The sequence below is a fragment of the Halichoerus grypus genome, chromosome 6, assembly GCF_964656455.1.
Source record: "Halichoerus grypus chromosome 6, mHalGry1.hap1.1, whole genome shotgun sequence".
In the NCBI taxonomy this organism is placed as follows: domain Eukaryota; kingdom Metazoa; phylum Chordata; class Mammalia; order Carnivora; family Phocidae; genus Halichoerus; species Halichoerus grypus.
In genome coordinates, this window is record NC_135717.1 from 62,275,600 (window position 1) to 62,294,453 (window position 18,854).

General features: G+C 36.5%; 1 protein-coding gene across 15 annotated transcripts in view; it reads right to left on the bottom strand.

Annotated features, from left to right (window-relative positions):
• The window catches only part of LOC118555525 (ankyrin repeat domain-containing protein 26-like), a 511,611-nt gene that overhangs the window by 77,291 nt on the left and 415,466 nt on the right, over nt 1-18,854 (bottom strand). For 14 of the 15 annotated variants that reach the window (XM_078075224.1, XM_078075225.1, XM_078075230.1 and 11 more), the window contains 10 exons: nt 18,517-18,646; nt 18,149-18,210; nt 14,659-14,752; nt 12,341-12,369; nt 12,175-12,247; nt 9,789-10,052; nt 6,644-6,726; nt 4,326-4,383; nt 4,031-4,215; nt 39-168 (listed from right to left, as the gene is read on the bottom strand). In XM_078075224.1, coding sequence (XP_077931350.1) covers nt 39-168; nt 4,031-4,215; nt 4,326-4,383; nt 6,644-6,726; nt 9,789-10,052; nt 12,175-12,247; nt 12,341-12,369; nt 14,659-14,752; nt 18,149-18,210; nt 18,517-18,646 — 1,108 coding nt within the window. The remainder of the gene's footprint in view (nt 1-38; nt 169-4,030; nt 4,216-4,325; nt 4,384-6,643; nt 6,727-9,788; nt 10,053-12,174; nt 12,248-12,340; nt 12,370-14,658; nt 14,753-18,148; nt 18,211-18,516; nt 18,647-18,854) is intronic. The other variant, XM_078075231.1, reaches the window with a different exon arrangement.

Consider the following 18,854-nt stretch of genomic DNA (forward strand, 5'->3'; position numbering starts at 1 on the left):
GAGCATAGGAAAAAATTCACAGATGTTTACTAACTTACCACTACTATTACTTTTGTATGCTCTATAAGCAGAAGTCAGATTGTCCTTAACTGTTTGCTCTTGTGGAGCACTTTGAGTAATATTAATACCATTGTCCTCTTTTCCAGTTGCCGGCTGCACCTCTCCTTCCTATAAAAACAACACAAAACAAAAACCCAACTTCAGAAAACATCACATGAATTCACTTGTTCACTCACTCACTCACTCAGAAAGACAAATACATACCGTACCCGTCAAGTCATAGGCACTATCGTGGGCGAAGCTGGAAATATAAACGACAGAGACTGCCCTATATGCTAGTAGGGGTAGAGATGGACCAAAACAATTAAGAACAGAAGAGTATCATTTACTAGCTCTACAGGTGAAGTGAAGAAAGCACGGTGAAGGCACAAAGGAGAAAAGAGTTGCATACGGGAAGCTCAGGAAATGCTGCAGATAGGGCTGTATATTGACAGACAAGGTGCACAAGGAGGGTGCGAAGGACATTCTAGAAAAGGTAGAATGAGCGAAAGGATGAAGTATGAAATAACTCAATAAGTGACGATAGCTCCAGAATGTGGCAAAACTAGAACACAATTTTTGGGAATGGGATAGAGAGAGATAATTGGAAAATCAGGACTGAACCAAACACAGCAAGTGTCATGCTAGAATATGAACTTTCTCCTTCATGTCATGGGGATCCACTAAATAAGCAGAGGAGTTACATCGTCAGAAATATATTTTAGAAAGGTCTGACAGCAATGTTAAGATGAACATAAAGGAACCAAAACCAGAAGAGTATTTCAAAACTATACGTGAGAGAGTGAATTATGATAATAAGATATGAAAAATGGTAAGCAGGGACAAAATACTGAATGTGGTGATTTTTTTGTTTTGTTTTTTACTTTTTTTGTTTTTTTAAGATTTTTTATTTATTTGCCAGAGAAAAAGAAAGCACAAGCAGGAGGAGTGGCAGGCTGAGAGAGAAGCAGGCTTCCCGCTGAGCAAGGAGCCCAACTTGGGACTCAATCCCAGGACCCCCGGATCATGACCTGAGCTGAAGGCAGCCACTTAACCGACTGAGCCTCCCAGGTGTCCCTTTTTCTAATTTAAATTCAATTAATTAACATATAATGTATTACTGGTTTCAGAGGTAGAGATGTGGTGTTTTTTTTTTTTTTTTAAAGATTTACTTATTTTTAGAGAGAGAGTGTGTGTGTGCGTGCAGGGGGAGGGGCAGAGGGAGAGGAAGAGAGAGAATCCTCAAGCAGACTCCCTACTCAGTATGGAGCCTGACACAGGGCTTGATACCAGGACCCTGAGATCATGACCTGAGCCAACATCAAGAGTCGGATGCTTAACCAAGTGAGCCACCCAGGTGCCCCTGGATGTAGTAATTTCAGGGAAGTTTGGAGTCCAGTTTTTCCTGCTTCAGTGTTTCAGTGGTACAATATACTAGGATGGGGAAAACAAATGACAAAGCAATTACAAAAAGCCAGGGAAGAGGAATGGGTCAGAAACAACGTCTTCAATCTGGGACATGCCAAATTTGAAGCACCCAGGAGACTTAAGGAGAAAGTTTTAGACAAATACATTTGGAGTAGGAAAAAATGACAGGAAAAGCACATGACGTTAATAAAACATAAATATCTATAAAATATACTAACCTGATGTAATTAAATAATGTAAACCTACACAGAACTCTGAAATTTTCAGAATAAAAATAAAAGCAGGGAGGGAAAAACCATGGGATTCAATAGTTCATTTATATACTTCAACATTAGTTTCAAGGATAGAAAATATACTTTTATTAATATAGGCAAGTTAGTGGGCACCTGGGTGGCTCAGCTGGTTAAGCATCTGACTCTTGATTTTGGCTCAGGTCATGATCTCAGGTTTGTCAGATTGAGTCCCAAATCAGGCTCCATGCTCAGAGGGGAGTCTGCTTCTCTCCCTCTCTTTTCCTCTCCCTCTGCCCCTCCCCCCGACTCTCTCTCTCTCTCTCTCTCTCTGAAATAAATATTTAGAAAAATATATATATATAGGCAAGTATTAATTTCTGTAATGAATAGCATTTTTAAGATTAATAAAAAGATTTAATTGCAAAATACCAATTCAAGATTTTGTAAGAATACTTTTCTAAAAATTAATTTTAAAAGATTTAAATTGTAGAAGAGAAATACTTATGGGATTTTAGAATTTTGAGACATCTTTAAGTACTACTACAATGTACGAGAAAAATATAAAACCCTATTTTAAAATTCACATGATTTTCTTATTCCACTGTGAACAGCATACTAATAGCTCTAATTTCCTATCTGTGAATATAGGATGGTAGTTAAAGACTGGAGAAAGAATCTAGTATTAAAAAATTAATAATCATGACCATCCAAGTTGAAGGTTTTTAAGTCTCCAAATACATGTATGATTATCAAGCAGGACCCAATATTCACATGAGGAAAGAAGAAAGGGACAAAAAAAAAAAAAAAAAAAAATCAAATCACCAGTATTTCTGAATTTCAGATATGAAAGAATTCACATGTTAAATTTAACAACTATGGGGGCGGCTGGCTGGCTGGCTCAGTCAGAAGAGTGTGTGACTCTTGATCTCAGGGTTGTGAGTTCAAGCCCCATGTTGGGTATAGAGATTACTTAAAAGTTTTTAAATCTTAAAACAAAAATTAACAACTAGGAATACTAAGTTTCCTGAGAATACTATAAAATGTATCTACTATTGGAAATATTTGAAAAAGTAAAAATCATCTTCCAGAAATAATTCTGTATACTCTGTTGGCAACCTTTCCCTCCTTATGATTCCACAATGACAAACAGTTCATATGAGAAAAAAACTATAAATTGTGAGTTCATTCATTTGATGTGTGTCTGTGTATCTATTAAATGCAGATACAATTAAAAATAAATTATAAATCACTATCCAGAAACAATTTTATATTTTTTCTTTAAGAGTGTTGCAGCTTAAAATTTATTTCATTTATTGGATAAAGATTAAGAACCTCACTTACATAATCAGAAATTTCAGTTTTAATTAATGAAAGACTAAATGTTTACTTATTTCCTCTCTTTAGTCTCAAAAAGCTCTAAAACCTACCAAGATTCTACCACACAGGAAGTTAAATCAGAAACCACAAGAAAGGGCACCTGGGTGGCTCAGTTGGTTAAGAGTCTGCCCTCAGCTCAGGTCATGATCCCAGGGTCCTGGGATCGAGTCCTGCATCAGGCTCCCTCCTCAGTGGGGAGTCTGCTTCTCCCTCTGCACCTCCCCCTGCTCGTGCACTCACACTCTCTCTCTCACAAAAATAAATATATCAAATCTTAAAAAAAAGAAAGAAAGAAACCACAGGAAAGACAATGGCCAAAAATTCAAAATTCATAATAAATCTGATTAAGGCCTAAAACAGATTTCACTTTGCATTATCTGTAAACACAGGTTTTGCTAAATTAAATATAAGATAGCACACTTTATTAAACTTAAATGGAAGGATAAAATTTTCTTCCAGTTCTTCATAAAAGTCAGCTGTAAGTCATTCAGAAGAGTCTAAGCATTTTTTTTATTACTTGACTTTGTTTTCTTATTTTGCACTTAAAATAATTTCTACCATATTTTGTAATATAGAGTATCTGCTCTCCCTTAGCCTCACTACTGCTGTTGTGTTTTTATAATAATCTCTCTCAACTCTTCAATCTTTACGTTCATCTTGCCCTTCTTAAATGAATTCTTCCCCCCACCCCCTCCCTCCTCTTCACATCCATCTAGCTGTTCTTTCCAGTTGCTTTCTAATTCTTTCCTTCCATAATGGCATACCTAAGAATTGTTTACTCCCACCAAGCTTTATAAATCTCAATCTGGTACTTACCTCTCTGTTGTTATTACATTATTTCCCCTTATGATCTTGAGGACTTCCGTTTTTTCCTAAGATTCTTTTCATTATAAGCATCAAGAGGATGGTATGTGAAAAAAATAGGGAAAAAAGTTTAAAACAGAACAACTTACCTTTATAACGCCATGGCCTGCTAACGACTTGACAGAAGGTTTTGAAAAAGCAGGACAAGAAAAGTCATTGGCTTTGAATGGTGGTTTGTAAAGAAGTCCAACTATATTTTCATCTCCATAATCAGAATTATCGTGCTCAGATAAAGTTCTACCTCCTGGTGTTGTAAGGTCGCATTGTGTTCCCACTTAGTAAAAAACAAAATAAAAAGAACATGAAAATATCTGTAATTTCGAATTACTGAATAATATAAGAACGGACAAAAATCAGTGAATAACACGTCTTCAAATAGCTTACCATTTTTGAATTGCTCAGAAGCATTCATTAGTGCTCTTAAGTTTGGTTTTGGGACAGTCTAGAAAAAAATTAATAGTTTTAAGGATTACAAGTATCACATTTGATAAAATAATTATAATATTCCCCATTATCAAATGAGCACCACTACACAGAGAACCCAGGTTTTGCAATCATTCAAATGGAGATTCAAATCTCAGTTCTGCCATTTACTAAGCCTATATCTTCTCCTGGGATGAGGATTATGAGAGATTTAATAGCTAGTCCCAAAATGTTATTTTCCTTACCCCTAACTGATTATTATATAAATTCTTCCTCAAAAAGTTAAAAATAAAGCTACCCTACAACCCAGCAATTGCACTACTAGGTATTTATCCAAAGGATACGAACATAGTGATCTGAAGGGGCACCTGCACCCCAACAATTTACTTTATACTGAAAAAATTAAATTCTTTACTACAGTATTTATAAACAAATAATTGTAGAGTGAGAAAAGTCAGTGTTATTAGGGATATACTATGAACGAAAGCCTCTGTTTTAGATATATTTATAATATATATGTAATGTATATATTTACAATATATACGTAATATATATATTTATAATATGTAATTCAAAAAATTTAAGAGACTTCTGTTTATAGTATATCCATAATCATATTTACATATACCGAAAAATATTTTTCCACCTACCTTTACCTTATCAGTACCTGAAAGCTATAAATTATTACTACAGAGAGAAAAAAATAGAAAAAGAAATGTTTCTAACACATCATCTTTCCACATGGAGAAAGAATTGGTAATGAGAATTCTCAGGAGAAATGTACACCTTGAAAGGATATATCTAATGAGACACAGATGGGGTTAAAGAAAAAAGTTGGGAATTTTTATCTAAAATTCTGAGCTCATGGGGCGCCTTGGTGGCTCAGTCGGTTGGTGAAGCGTCTGCCTTTGGCTCGGGTCATGGTCCCGGAGTCCTGGGATGGAGCCCCACATCGTGCTCCTGGCTCTGCGGGGAGCCTGCTTCTCCCTCTGACTCTCTCCCCTCTCATGCTGTTTCTCTCTCTCTCGCTCTCAAACAAACAAATAAATAAATAAAATCTTAAAAAAAAAAAAAGAAAAAATTCTGAGCTCACAATTAGAGGATACTAAAAAATATACTGTAACCTTTTCTCTTATTTATTTATTTATGTATTTCTTCATTAATCTTTAGTGGAAATTTGATACTAAGGATAAATGTTATTACTTTATTCATTAAAAAGAACTTTGTTTCATTAATTATAAATTTTTTAAAGATTTTATTTATTTATTTACCTGAGAGAGAGCACAAGCAGGGGGAGGGAGGTACAGACAGAGGGAGAAGCAGGCTCCCCGCTGAGCAGGGAGCCTGATGCGGGACCGATCCCAGGACCCTGGGATTAGACCTGAGCCAAAGGCAGACTCTTAAGGACTGAGCCACCTAGTCATCCCAGAACTTTTTTTCATTAATTATATCGTTTGACTCTTAGTTTGTCGTAATTTTTATCGATAAAAGTATTTTAAATTATTAGGAGCCAAGATCCATTAACATCAGTCAGAAAGAAAATTCCTAAATCTTAATTCAAATTATATACTATGACAGCGTTATACATCACTATAATTATCTGCTTATATACAGCTCTAATATAATGTCCACTGAGACTGTATAAGAAAAATGTTAATACTACTTACTGATTTCCTATGCTGAAATGAAATAACTGAAAATGTTACTGTTTATTGCCCAACTACAAAGGTCCCACCCTGGAAGGTGTGATTCTACAATAGGCAATTGTGCTGATTTTAAGACCCCACTCTCTGAAGTCAACTACACAGAGATCACAAGGCAAAATAAATCTTTAATCTTGGCATTAGTGACTGGCAATACAGAACTGCACATTTTGAACCCCTGAGAATAATTACTCCTTCTACACGAATCTAAGTCAGTAGTCATCATTATTATACTGCTCATAATTTCACCTGCTTAAACATATGATTCAGTATTTGATGTTACCTTCTTTATCACATAAAAAGTTACAAAAATGGGAAGAAGCAAACAATATTCAGGAATTTTTTTTTTTATCTCAATTCCAAGGATGAAGTTTAGGTATAAGTTACTATAAATTCTAACAATATTTTAAGTTTTGTAACTTGTAAAATTTTATAAAAACTAAATATTAAATTATAATCTATTGACTTCAGTATGTCCATTCAAGAGATCATTTCATTTGAACTATGTTACATTATTAAAGCAGGAAAACCAATATAAAACCGGAACTTTAAATTTAAACTTAACTTTTTACATACCTGGAGGTGGTTATTTTCACTTTCATCAAGTCTTTTTTGCTCTTCCTCTGATGTCCTTTCTAAGTCTAGTTCTGCTGGCAAATCTGTACATTTAGTTAAAATGGACTACTTAGAATGGTTAGATAAAAGCTATAACCTTCTTAAAAATAGAAAATAACATTTTATCTATGGATAGTTTAAACTGAAGCTTTAGCTGAATATTTACTTTAAGAAATACTTTTAATTATAGGAAACTTCAACAAACCATTTGGGAAATACTAAATGTCACCAGGTTAAAGACATACAAACATCTCCAAGATTCATTCACAAGTTCATCCACCTAACATCAATGAACAAAACAATCAGAAACAAAATTTTATAATGCAGCAGAAACATACAAAATCACAACAGACTATTCTTTACCTTGTAACCGCACCTCTTCACACCCAAAGCTTCAACTACAACATTATTCATGGTTTCCAAAATTATTAGTATTTTTTATGCCTTTATTAGTGTACCACCTTCCTATGGGTGTATGTCCCTGATGAGTGTAAACATTCCTGAAATGTTTTCCTCTACTACTTGATAAATTTCTTCACATCTTTTAGGACACAGACTGCTATGTAAAGTCATCCTTGATTATGGCTATTCTTCCCCAGATAAATAGGGGTCTCTTTCTTCAGGGCTACCTTAGTACTTTACCGATTTTTCTAGTGTATCTTCATCACCCAAACTGTAAATTACTTCTTTATATATCTCTTTCTTTTGCTCCTGGACTGTGTGGGACAATCTCTCTCACTCTCTCTCTTTTTTTAGAGAGGGGGAGGAGCAGAGAGAGAGAGAGAGAATCTTGACCAGGCTCCAAGCCCAGCACTGAGCCCCAGACGGGGCTCAATCTCACAACTCTGAGGTCATGACCTGAGCCGAAATCAAGAGTTGGACACTCAACCGACTGAGCCACCCAGGTGCCCCTGTATGGGGCAATCTCTTAAGTCATCTCTGTGTAAACAGTCTTTATTTTCCTCAGTAATTATTTACGGAGTTCCCAGTAAGTGCTAGGCTCCCAGGTTTAAAGAAGCATGTAGATAAAAGGTGTCAGGAATGGTTTTTCTGGAGATAATGCCCGAACTGCAACTGAAAACAGTGAGGCCAGCCAGAATCAAAGGGGTTAGAGGGAGGAAAACGGGGAGAGTATGCAAGGCTGTAGTAAGACAAGGGAGAGAAGCACACAACAGGGTAAATATTTGTCTAAAGGGGAGAGAAGCACACAACAGGGTAAATATTTGTCTAAAATACAGGGATCTAAGAGGAAGACATCACCGGCAGTTCAGAATGCCAGAGGAAAGGGCAGACAGCAGAAAGGGCTTCAGAGTTTGGCAGAAGTCAAGATTATGAAAGCTTTATATGTAATTTTAAGATACCTGGACACAAATATATTTTCAACAGTGGTTCATAGTCATATTTACATTTGAGACAGATCACTCTAAATGCTGTGGAGAGGGATGAATTTGAGGGGCACTGTAATAAAAGATGGGAGATGAATTAGAAGGCAGTAATGCAAAATAAAGATGAAGTACACCTGCACTGACAGAATGGTTCCAGAAATATTGAGGATATAAAATGATCAGGGCACAGTACAGAAGAAATCTGTATTAAATGAATAAACACACAATCTTGGGTCCCTAGAGAACGAACTTTGCTCATTACTTTATAAAAGGCATCAAGTGAGAAGAGAAACAATCTACATGAACTGTTTTAAGTTGCTTGTGTTTATAATTTTTGTTTCAGATCTTCCTTTGTTACAGGAGCCTGTAGGTATTTTAAAAGTCCTACTTCTTGGATCTACCAAGCTCATGAAGAAGTGACAGCAAACAAGTCACTTGTATAGGTAAATAACTTTGGATTTATTGCCTGTACGCATTACTCTAGGAGATAATTGAAAATCTTTTCAAAATACAGTGTTAATTCTACAAGGAAAGAAAGAACATAAAACTACAGGGGTGAAAAAAATATTGTATGATTTATTAGTACAGAACTGATCATATGACTGATAAAAGGCATGGAGTGAACTGGTACATTAAGTAGAGCACACATTAGAGGTGGTTAATCAATAGACAGGGTGTCTTAGTAGAATGAAAATTGACTTTCCATATATTAGTTTTAAATAATATAGTGCTCCTTAAAACCAATATTCCATTTATTTATTAAAAATAATAAAGGGAGGTGCCTGGGTGGCTCAGTCAGTTAAACGGCTGCCATTGCCTCAGGTCATGATCCCAGGGTCCTGGGATCAAGTCCCGCATCGGGCTCCCTGCTCAGCTGGGAGTCTGCTTCTCCCTCTGCCACTGCTCCCGCTCGTTCTCTCAATTTCTCTCTCTCTCTCAAATCAATAAAAATTTTAAATAACAACAATAATAATAAAGAGGCACCTGGGTGGCTCAGTGAGTTAAGTGTCCAGCTTTTGATTTAGGCTCAGGTCATGATCTCAGGGTCATGAGATTGAGCCCCCCATCAGGCCCTGTGCTGAGCGTGAAGCCTGCTTGGGATTCTCTCTCTCCCTCTCCCTCTCCCTCTCCCTCTCTCCACCCATCTCTCTCTCTCTAAAAAGATAAAATAAAAATAATAAAACAAGGAGATGGACTATGCATACATAGCTGAGAAGATGATACTATATAGTAAATTCTCAACTATTCCCATTACTGCTGGGAAAGCCAACTCTAAAACAAAAGTCATACAGAACATAGGAAATATTTTAATATTTGATTTGGGAAGGTGTTTTTTTTTAGTTACAATGAATATAGCTTGACCAAGACTTGTGAATTTAGAGCTATAAAATAAAGCTAAGAAACTATGTTTTGACTAAGCAATCTTTAGATCTCTACCTAGTATTCCCAACTGGTCCCAAAGTTCTAAATATAATCCTGCTACCTACTCTCAAGTGAATGCTAAAAACTAGCCCAAAGGAAATTACTTTCTCGTAATTCTTCTTCAGATGTTCCTTTGGTTAGAGGAAGAAGACAAATGTCTTGCTAAAAGATATTCTGTTTGGTTGTAGGTTGCATAAAAGGAGTAAACACAAAGTAAATTTTGCCACAAAATTATTTTTGAAAAATCAGAACTATGGGGAAGTCATGGAGAGACTGAATTCTCTATGCTTCTTTATTACCTGGTTTGTGCTCTCTGCTTTCTGGTAGCTCTGATTTACACAGGTCATGGAGTTTATCATTCTCTAACAGAAACACAACTCCAATATTATTAATCTTTTCTTTCTCTATGAAGGTCGTCCGTCCAAATTCTGTGGATGCTGACTGACTTTTGGTCACCGATTGTGATACAGATGGGCCTTTATCATCAACTCTCAAATCCCTGGATCTTTGACAAGGCTCATTAGAGTGGCACAAACCCACAGAAGACTTCCAACAGGAAAAAACTGAAAATAAAATTTCATTTATTAGAATGTAAGTAATAATATAAACTTGGGAAATTTTTATAAATCCTTTTCTCAGAGAAGGAGTCCCATGTCCCACTCTTTTCCCAGACACACTACTACTCATTCGTACCTTATTGTGTTACACATGTCCTATACTTGCCATTCACACAGCTGTATTTAACTGACTCTTTCTTTTTATACTCTAGTATTCCATAGTTTAATTTACTCACCAAGCTCTAGTACATATTCTGTATTCCATAAGAGCTTTTGGTCATTAATAATTAAGATTTTCAAGAGTATGAATTTTTTTAGGAAGAAAATTTATGTCTACCTTTTATGTTTAAATATGTACCGTGGGGGTGCCTGAGTGGCTCAGTCGGTTAAGCGGCTGCCTTCGGCTCAGGTCATGATCCCAGGGTCCCGGGAGAGAGCCCGACGTCGGGCTCCCTGCTCAGTGGGGTGTCTGCTTCTCCCTCGCCCTCTGCCTGCCTCTCTGCCTACTTGTGCTTTCTCTCTATCTCTCTGTCAAATAAATAAATAAAATCTTTAATAAATAAATAAATAAATAAATAAATATGCACGGTGTGTTCTAAAGACATGGGTTTTAAAAAAACTTTTGATGAATGGTACTACTTTTAATTACAGTGAGATGGTCTTTCCTCAATGCACCAATATCTTCAGAAATTTATTTTTATTTTTTAAAAGATTTTATTTATTTGTTTGTCAGAGAGAGGGAGAGAGCGCAAAGCAGGGGGAGCAGCAGAGGCAGAGGGAGAAGCAGGCTTCTCACTGCGCAAGGAGCCCGATGTGAGACTCGATCCCAGGATCCTCGGATCATGAACTGAGCCACAGGCAGACGCTCGAAGGACTGATCCACCCAGGCATCCCTATCTTCAGGAATTTTTAAGCCTTGGACAAACATAAATTCATCTGAGAAATGAAAGCCTCGGGTGATCTAATTATTTCCATGTAAAAACAGAATAAGTCTCAGTCCACACTAGATCCAAAAGCTACAGTGCCATGAAACAGAAAATGAATATATAACAAAAATACTTTCCTTTTTTTTTCTAAACAAGATTGTCTGATTTAAACGTCTTAAGACAAGTGAAAGAAAAAAGCAAGAAATGCAGAAATGAAACCTTAATGCTCATTTCACTACAAGGGCCCCCTTATCATGTTGTATCCATGAACCCTGTACATGGTTTAAAACAGTTCTCCCATGTCATCTGAGAATCCCCGGAGTTCCATGATCCATCCATTCAATAATGCTAAATGTTATCTGACATTTTCGCTCTCATTCTCTTATTAAGTGTACCGTGAAGGTTTCTAAAGATAGGATACGTGATAGTATCACAACTCGCATGATTAGTGGGTCAGAGCTCTAACGGCTAACAATGTATGATCGTGTATGCTTGTATTTTAAAGGCTTGTTTTAATTTCTAATATGGTAAGTATCAACACTTAAACAGAAGTTCTTTGGAATTCCTAATAATTTTTAAATAGTATAAAAGGACCCTAAAGCCAATGAGTTTCAGAATTACGGTTTGAAAAGATTGTGTCTACCAAATATTAGGATATAACTAATTACTTCCCGCATTTTTAATAATCAAAGACACCACACACACACACACACACACACACACACACACACAGAACATCTGTTTGGCTTAAGATGATCAACATAATACCACCAAGATGAAATAAACTTAAAGCACAATTGACATGTTAGCAAGTGAATCTTTACTCTAGGTAAAGGTCAGAATTGAAATAAACATTGTGAACACTGGAAAAATCTGAGAGTCTAATAATTAACTTCTGGGAATCCCAAGGAAGTAATGGGATTCCAAACTGGGAACTTCAGGATTTCAAAACATAAAAGTAGAATCTGGAGCTAAAGCTTAGATTTTTAAAATCTCTTTTTCTTATGCTTATAAATATCTTCTGTTCAAACACGGGTGTCAACAATGGTATCTACCTTATTTTTGTCAAATCCTTCAGTTAAATTTGCCACCAAAAAAAAAAAGGAAAAAAGAAAGAAAGAATTCAGAATAAGAAGACTGTGAGCATTTCAAATATTTTAGTGTACTTCTTTCCACTGTTAAATTTGTATGGTAAAATTTACCTGATTTAGATGTTTGTTTCTCCTTCACTTCTACTGTTTTATTAGGAACAGAATCTTTCACTTCAACGGTACGCTGAATGGGTATTGAAACAATATGATTAAGACATGATGTACCTTTCATACAATCTGTAGTTAAAAATTCAAAATAAAAATATAAAAGTTTTACCTTCACGTAAGGATATCTTTTAGGAGAATCTAAAAAGCAAAATGGACATACAGTTAATTATATGTAAACGTGAAAGCCAACTAAACATTCATGCAGTTACTACTACGCTGAATCCTCATGCTTGGCTCTGAAAATGATTACATTAGGTTTTGGTGTTCTGTTTCTGGAGATAGGAAGGTGGGTTCGGACAGCGACAAGAGAGAAATATGAACCCATTATAAATATTGAAAAAAAATGCAAATATAGGCATTCAGTGTCATACTTACCGATAATAACAATTGTAGCATTTAGGGAATGAACCCTATAATCTCTTAGGTTTCCAAAATTAGTTTGATTTGGTAGATCATGTTAGTCTTTAAAAGGTTTTTGTGAAACAGCTATCATATCAAAAAAGTAGCTATCTTAAAAAAAAAAAAAAAAAGCCAAAGCTTCCATATTCAAATTAATCTCATTGGAATAATGAATACCAATGCAACAGAGATCTTTGATGTCCCATAGATCTGAGGAGGATGAAAGAGTGGCTGTTTTACCCCAACTTTAGCACTCCATCTGCTTTCAGTAGTCTTTGTGGAGCAGCTGTAATTTAATCTGTTTTAGTGCAAATACACTCAAGCATCTAAAGTGAATTCTCTGGAGTTTCCTCATCAACTCCAAAATTTCCTAGCTAACACGCCTTTCTTTCTTCCCTCCTTCCCTTCACTATCCACCTTCTTCAAAAGTAATTTCTGGGAGCGCCTGGCTCTTGATTTCGGCTCAGTTCATGATGTCGGGGTCCTGGGATTGAGCCCCGCATCGGGCTCCAGGCTCAGCAGGGAGTCTGCTTAAGGATACTCTCTCCCTCTCCCGTTGCCCCTCGCCCTGGTCGCTCGCTCGCTCTCTCTCTCTCTCTCCCTAAAATAAATAAATAAATTTTTTAAAAAAGTAATTTCTGGATCTATGTTCTTGATTGTTCTGCTTTTTTACATCCCTTTTATTACGGATTATCTCCACCACTTCTTTCCTCTTTGTTTAGCAGTAGTATCTTACATCTATAACCTCTATTTCTGCATCTCCTTGCTCCCCTCTAGCTAAAAACATGCTCAGCAGTAAAAACAAAATAATGCTTTTCCTTGATCCTATTATGTCTTGAACTATCCAATGGCCCTTCCCGATTTCTCTAAAGGGAAGTCTACATCCTTGCTACGGAGCACGTGACCCAAGGACCACCAACACTGGCATCACCTGAGAAGTCAGAATGCAGAATCCCACACCTGCTGCTCACAATGTGCATTTTTAACAAGGTCTCGGATGATTCACTAAAATTTGAGAAATTCTGGTCCATACTGAGTGTGTTGCCACATTCCTTTACCTTAACTGAACCTTCTAGAAAAAGCCTCAAGTTTGTCACTATCGATTCTCCGAAACTGAAAATGTATTAAAAGTCATAAACTTTCGGGGTGCCTGGGTGGCTCAGTTGTTAAGCGTCTGCCTTCAGCTCAGGTCATGGTCTCAGGCTCCTGGGATCGAGCCCCGCACTGGGCTCCCTGCTTGGCGGGAAGCCTGCTTCTCCCTCTCTCACTCCCCCTGCTTGTGTTCCCTCTCTCGCTGTCTCTCTCTCTGTGTCAAATAAATAAATAAAATTAAAAAAAAAAAAAGTCATAAACTTTCTAATGGACTTTTTATCAGGGCTAAAGCTTCCTTGATCTCCCCCTAACTGACCCTGCTCTCTTCTTCCTTCCAATTCTCTTATTTTGCACTAAATGATACTATCTTATGAAGTGCCACCACTTTATATGACATTAAGATATATACATTTATAGCTGACTAGGACACAGCTCTGCATAATCAGCTACGCCAGTCCTTAATGTCTTCCCAACAGTGAGGAAATCAGTAAGAGTGGAAAAATTTTGGCATACTACTCTGACAAACTTTGGTGCTGGAAGCTCACTTGATATTATTCCTGCATTTCAAATACTCTGCTCTTCCTTTTAAAAGAATTATTTTATGTGACCACCTTCCACTATAAAGAGCTGCTTTGTCCTTCATTTACTCCCGGTACTCTCCGCCTTTCTCATCATTCCCTCTTTTCCTCTTATTTCCTGATGTTCCTTAGGTCTTAGAGTATCTTGAAATGGAACCAGTAATATAGCTCCTTCAGTGGCACTCTCAATTTAATCTGTTGCTGACACCTGATAAGATATACAATTGATCTCCTTTTCACATCTTTCTCCTTTCTATGCATTTAATAGGTGATTTTCTTTGGATATTAGAACATATCAGTATTCCCATTTTAAATTAACATTCTATCAAGTGACTTTTTAAGAAAATACAATTCTTACCTTCTACCTGTTCATTTAATATACGTGGTCCTTTCGGATCCGCAGCTCCAAATAAATGTTTAATGTCTTTCTTTGGAACACTCTCAGAAATACTCTGTTAAAATTAACATCAAAAATGAGCTGCATAAAGACTTCCTAATCCTTGTCTAAGAAAATATCTGAATTTCCTACTTTAACAGCAATCAGACTTACAGATAACAAAAGCATGTATTGAAAACCAAAACATCTAAAAACCTCATATATGCTTTCTAGATTAAGTGTATCTTTTAATCTACACTTGCCCACTGACTCTGTAAACTGAACATGGCAGGCCAGAGTAAATACTTTCATAGACAGAAGACTGATTTATATGTACATTTCAACAGGAACTAACAAAACACCTAACTCTCCTTTGCATTTCCCACCAAAATAAAAGGACATTAAAAATATGTAGTTAATCAAATTCTTTAATAAGTATATTTGCTACAGATTTAAACTGTTCCTAATGGCAGAAACTTTTTCAGTGCTAAAGTAAGATACTTGACATGATGAGAAGCCTTGGAGTATATCATGTTGAGTATAAACAGAACACTGTGGTAGGTGCTGCTTCATTTAGATAAACAAAGGCTTGGAATTTTTATTGATAGGAGAAATGGTTGAATGAAACGGCAAAGTAGGAAGAAAAACTTTTCTTGAAATTATATTTAAATAATAGCAAAAAATTTTAGATGCGGGGATGAAACTCTTCAAAAAAGTATAGTAAGCTTTCATAAGGGAAGATTAAGAACATTTATTTATTAATTACCTAAAATGTACCAGGCACTTATTTTAGTATGCACATTTTCTTTTCTACACACAACAATAACAATGATTATGACAATGGGGTGGATCTTCCTGCTTCCTGGTCATTCCCAGACATAAGAGTGAAATGATGAATAGATGTGATCCATGGTTCTCTCCGTCTAGAATGTCCTTCTCCAAGACCTTCGCACGACTGGTCCTTGTCATCCGCCACTTGGCGGCTCTTGCCACGTTCAGAGAGATCTTTCCTGACTAACAAAATTCCACTCCCATTCTCATCCCCATCCTAATGACAAACTCCCCCAAAATTCCCTAACCTAACATTTCCATTTTCTTTATATGAAGCACTTACAGTAACTTACAATGGATTGTTGTTTCCTTATTTTTTCTGCTCCTACCACTACAGCCTAACCCCTCAACTTACACAGCCTGGTACGTAGCTGATATTTAATAACAGAAATGTATTTAAGGTCAAAACATTTAAAATAATCTCACTGAGGGGGTGCCTGCATGGCAGCGTCAGTTAAGTGTCCAACTCTTGATTTCAGCTCAGTTCATGATCTCAGGGTCATGAGATCAAGCCCCATGTCGGGCTCTGTGCTGAGCATGAAGCCTACTTGGAATTCTCTCTCTCCCTCTTCTTCTGCCCCTCCCCACCCCTCTCACACGCTCTCTCTCTCTCTAAAACATAAATAAAATCACCTCGCTGAGAAGGTCTCAAGTACCAAGTCACTAGACTGTCGGCCCTTACACAATGCAAGGGTTAAGGGCGTTGACAGCCGTGCAGTCAAAAATCCACATCTAACTTTTGATTCCCCCAAAACTTCACTACTAATCTCCTATTGAACTTCCTACTTTAAAAGCAATTAGACTTAAAAATAGGAAAAATGTAAATTAAAAACGAAAACATTTAAATAGAAGACCTCGTGTATGCTCTCTAGATCTAATCTACGTCTTAATCCTCATTTGGCCATTGACTCTGTAAACTGAGCATGGAAGGTCAGAGAAAATCATAACCTGATGCTGACCTTACCAATAATGTAAAGTCAATGAACACATTTTGTATGTTATATGTATTATATGCTGTATTCTTACAATATAAAGAAAAGTTTATTAAGAAAATCATAAGGAAGAGAAAACAGATTAACAGTACTGCACTGTATCAAAAAAATAAGTCTGTGTGTCAGTGGACCCACAACTCAACCTCATCCTGTTCAAGGGTCAACTGTATACCTATACAATGTCACTGAAACGTAACTTAGAAATCCACCTGCCTGTTCTAACTTTCCCATTCTTTTCTTGACACTACTGCCATTTATTTTACTGTCCTTCAGAAATCTTCACATTTAAAAAAAAGTGTCCTCAATATTGAATAAATCACTAAATACGGCTGTGATCTTTTTTGTCCTATATCTCTATAGCAGCCTTTACAGTATAGAAAGTGTTTTCACATTTCTTACCACATTTGTTCATTACACATACCTGAGAGGTAGGTATTAGTACCATTTTTATGAGTGAGGTCACTGACATTCAAACAGGTTAAACAAGTTTTTCTGGCATCCCACAGCTAGCAAGCGACAGAACCAGGATGCTAGCATATCTTTTGACTTCAAATACGGTGCTGGCACCATTGTGTAGCACCTGCCTGTGCTAAGAGATCAGGCCCTTTTTACCTCCTTCCATAGTCTGTCACCTTAGAATAGGCCATCATCACTTTATACTTATGTTTCTACAAGTATGGCTGCCACAAAGATACTCAATGCATACTATTTTAACTATCCAAAATGGCTTTTACCTATTAAAACACCACGAAACCAGGGACACCTGGGTGGCTCAGTCGGTTCTGGGATCTAGCCCCATGTGCTCAGTGGGGAGCCTGCTTCTCCCTCTCCCTCCGCACCTCCCCCAGCTCATGCTCTCTTTCTCTCTCAAATAAATAAATAAAATCTTTTTTAAAATAAATAACTAAAACACCACTAAACCAAATTGTTATTATAATCCCAATGCTCCTTGTAAATCTACTTGACAATCCAAATAAAGTACTTTCAGGGCCCCTGGATGGCTCAGTCAGTTGAGTGTCCAACTCTTGGTATCAGTAGGGCTCTGCGCCCAGAGTGGAGTCTGCTTCAGATTCTCTCTCCCTCTCCCTCCTGCTCACTCACTCTCTCTCTCAAATAAATAAATAAAATCTTAAAATATACACACACACACACACACACACACACACACACACACACACACACATATATATATATATATATATATATATAATACTCTCAAGTCCCAGGCATTAGCTTTTCAAGTTCCAAGTTGTAAAAACTATAATCCAAACTTTCTAGATCTCATCAGGAATTTTGCACATCCATATACACCACAGAATCACATCCGGCCATAGGTTGGCCTGGAGTAATTCTTTAGTTTTTTAGATAACTTAATTTCAAAACGCAAACTAATTCCTTATCACTCCTAAGCCTCAGTTTTCTGCAATAATACTACACAGCTTTCATTAAGTTAAGCTTGCAAACTAGCAGAACTGTATTATGCTGTATTATTATATTTAGCACATAATTATTTTATCAATTACAGGTAAAAAGTATAAGGAAATAGTTTTTATGGGCAAATGCAGAGATGACAGAGTAACGTCTAAGCATCCCTTTTATGCTTTAACATCATTCAATGCTTGTATTTTAAAATAATAAGAAAACAGTACCTCAGAATCCCAAGGTGATTCTCCATCTTCCTCTTCTCCTAATCCCAATGCTGACATCGTAACTATAAAATACAGTCACAGATACATTAATGAGAACATGTATTATTATGAATTTTAAACATATATACAAGCTTATCCCCACTCATGAATATTTCAATGAAATAAAAGTAATAGCAGTAAAGATTTCCAGAGGGTTGAATTATTTTCAGGAAGAAAAAGTTGGTAGTAGTCGGGATACTTAAAAAGAAAGACAGCAAAAGAAAAATATCTTAATGAAATGCATAACATATCTGGATCTACATACTTTCAGATTTCTTTATACTAGCATTTGAGCATAGGAAAAAATTCACAGATGTTTACTAACTTACCACTACTATTACTTTTGTATGCTCTATAAGCAGAAGTCAGATTGTCCTTAACTGTTTGCTCTTGTGGAGCACTTTGAGTAATATTAATACCATTGTCCTCTTTTCCAGTTGCCGGCTGCACCTCTCCTTCCTATAAAAACAACACAAAACAAAAACCCAACTTCAGAAAACATCACATGAATTCACTTGTTCACTCACTCACTCACTCAGAAAGACAAATACATACCGTACCCGTCAAGTCATAGGCACTATCGTGGGCGAAGCTGGAAATATAAACGACAGAGACTGCCCTATATGCTAGTAGGGGTAGAGATGGACCAAAACAATTAAGAACAGAA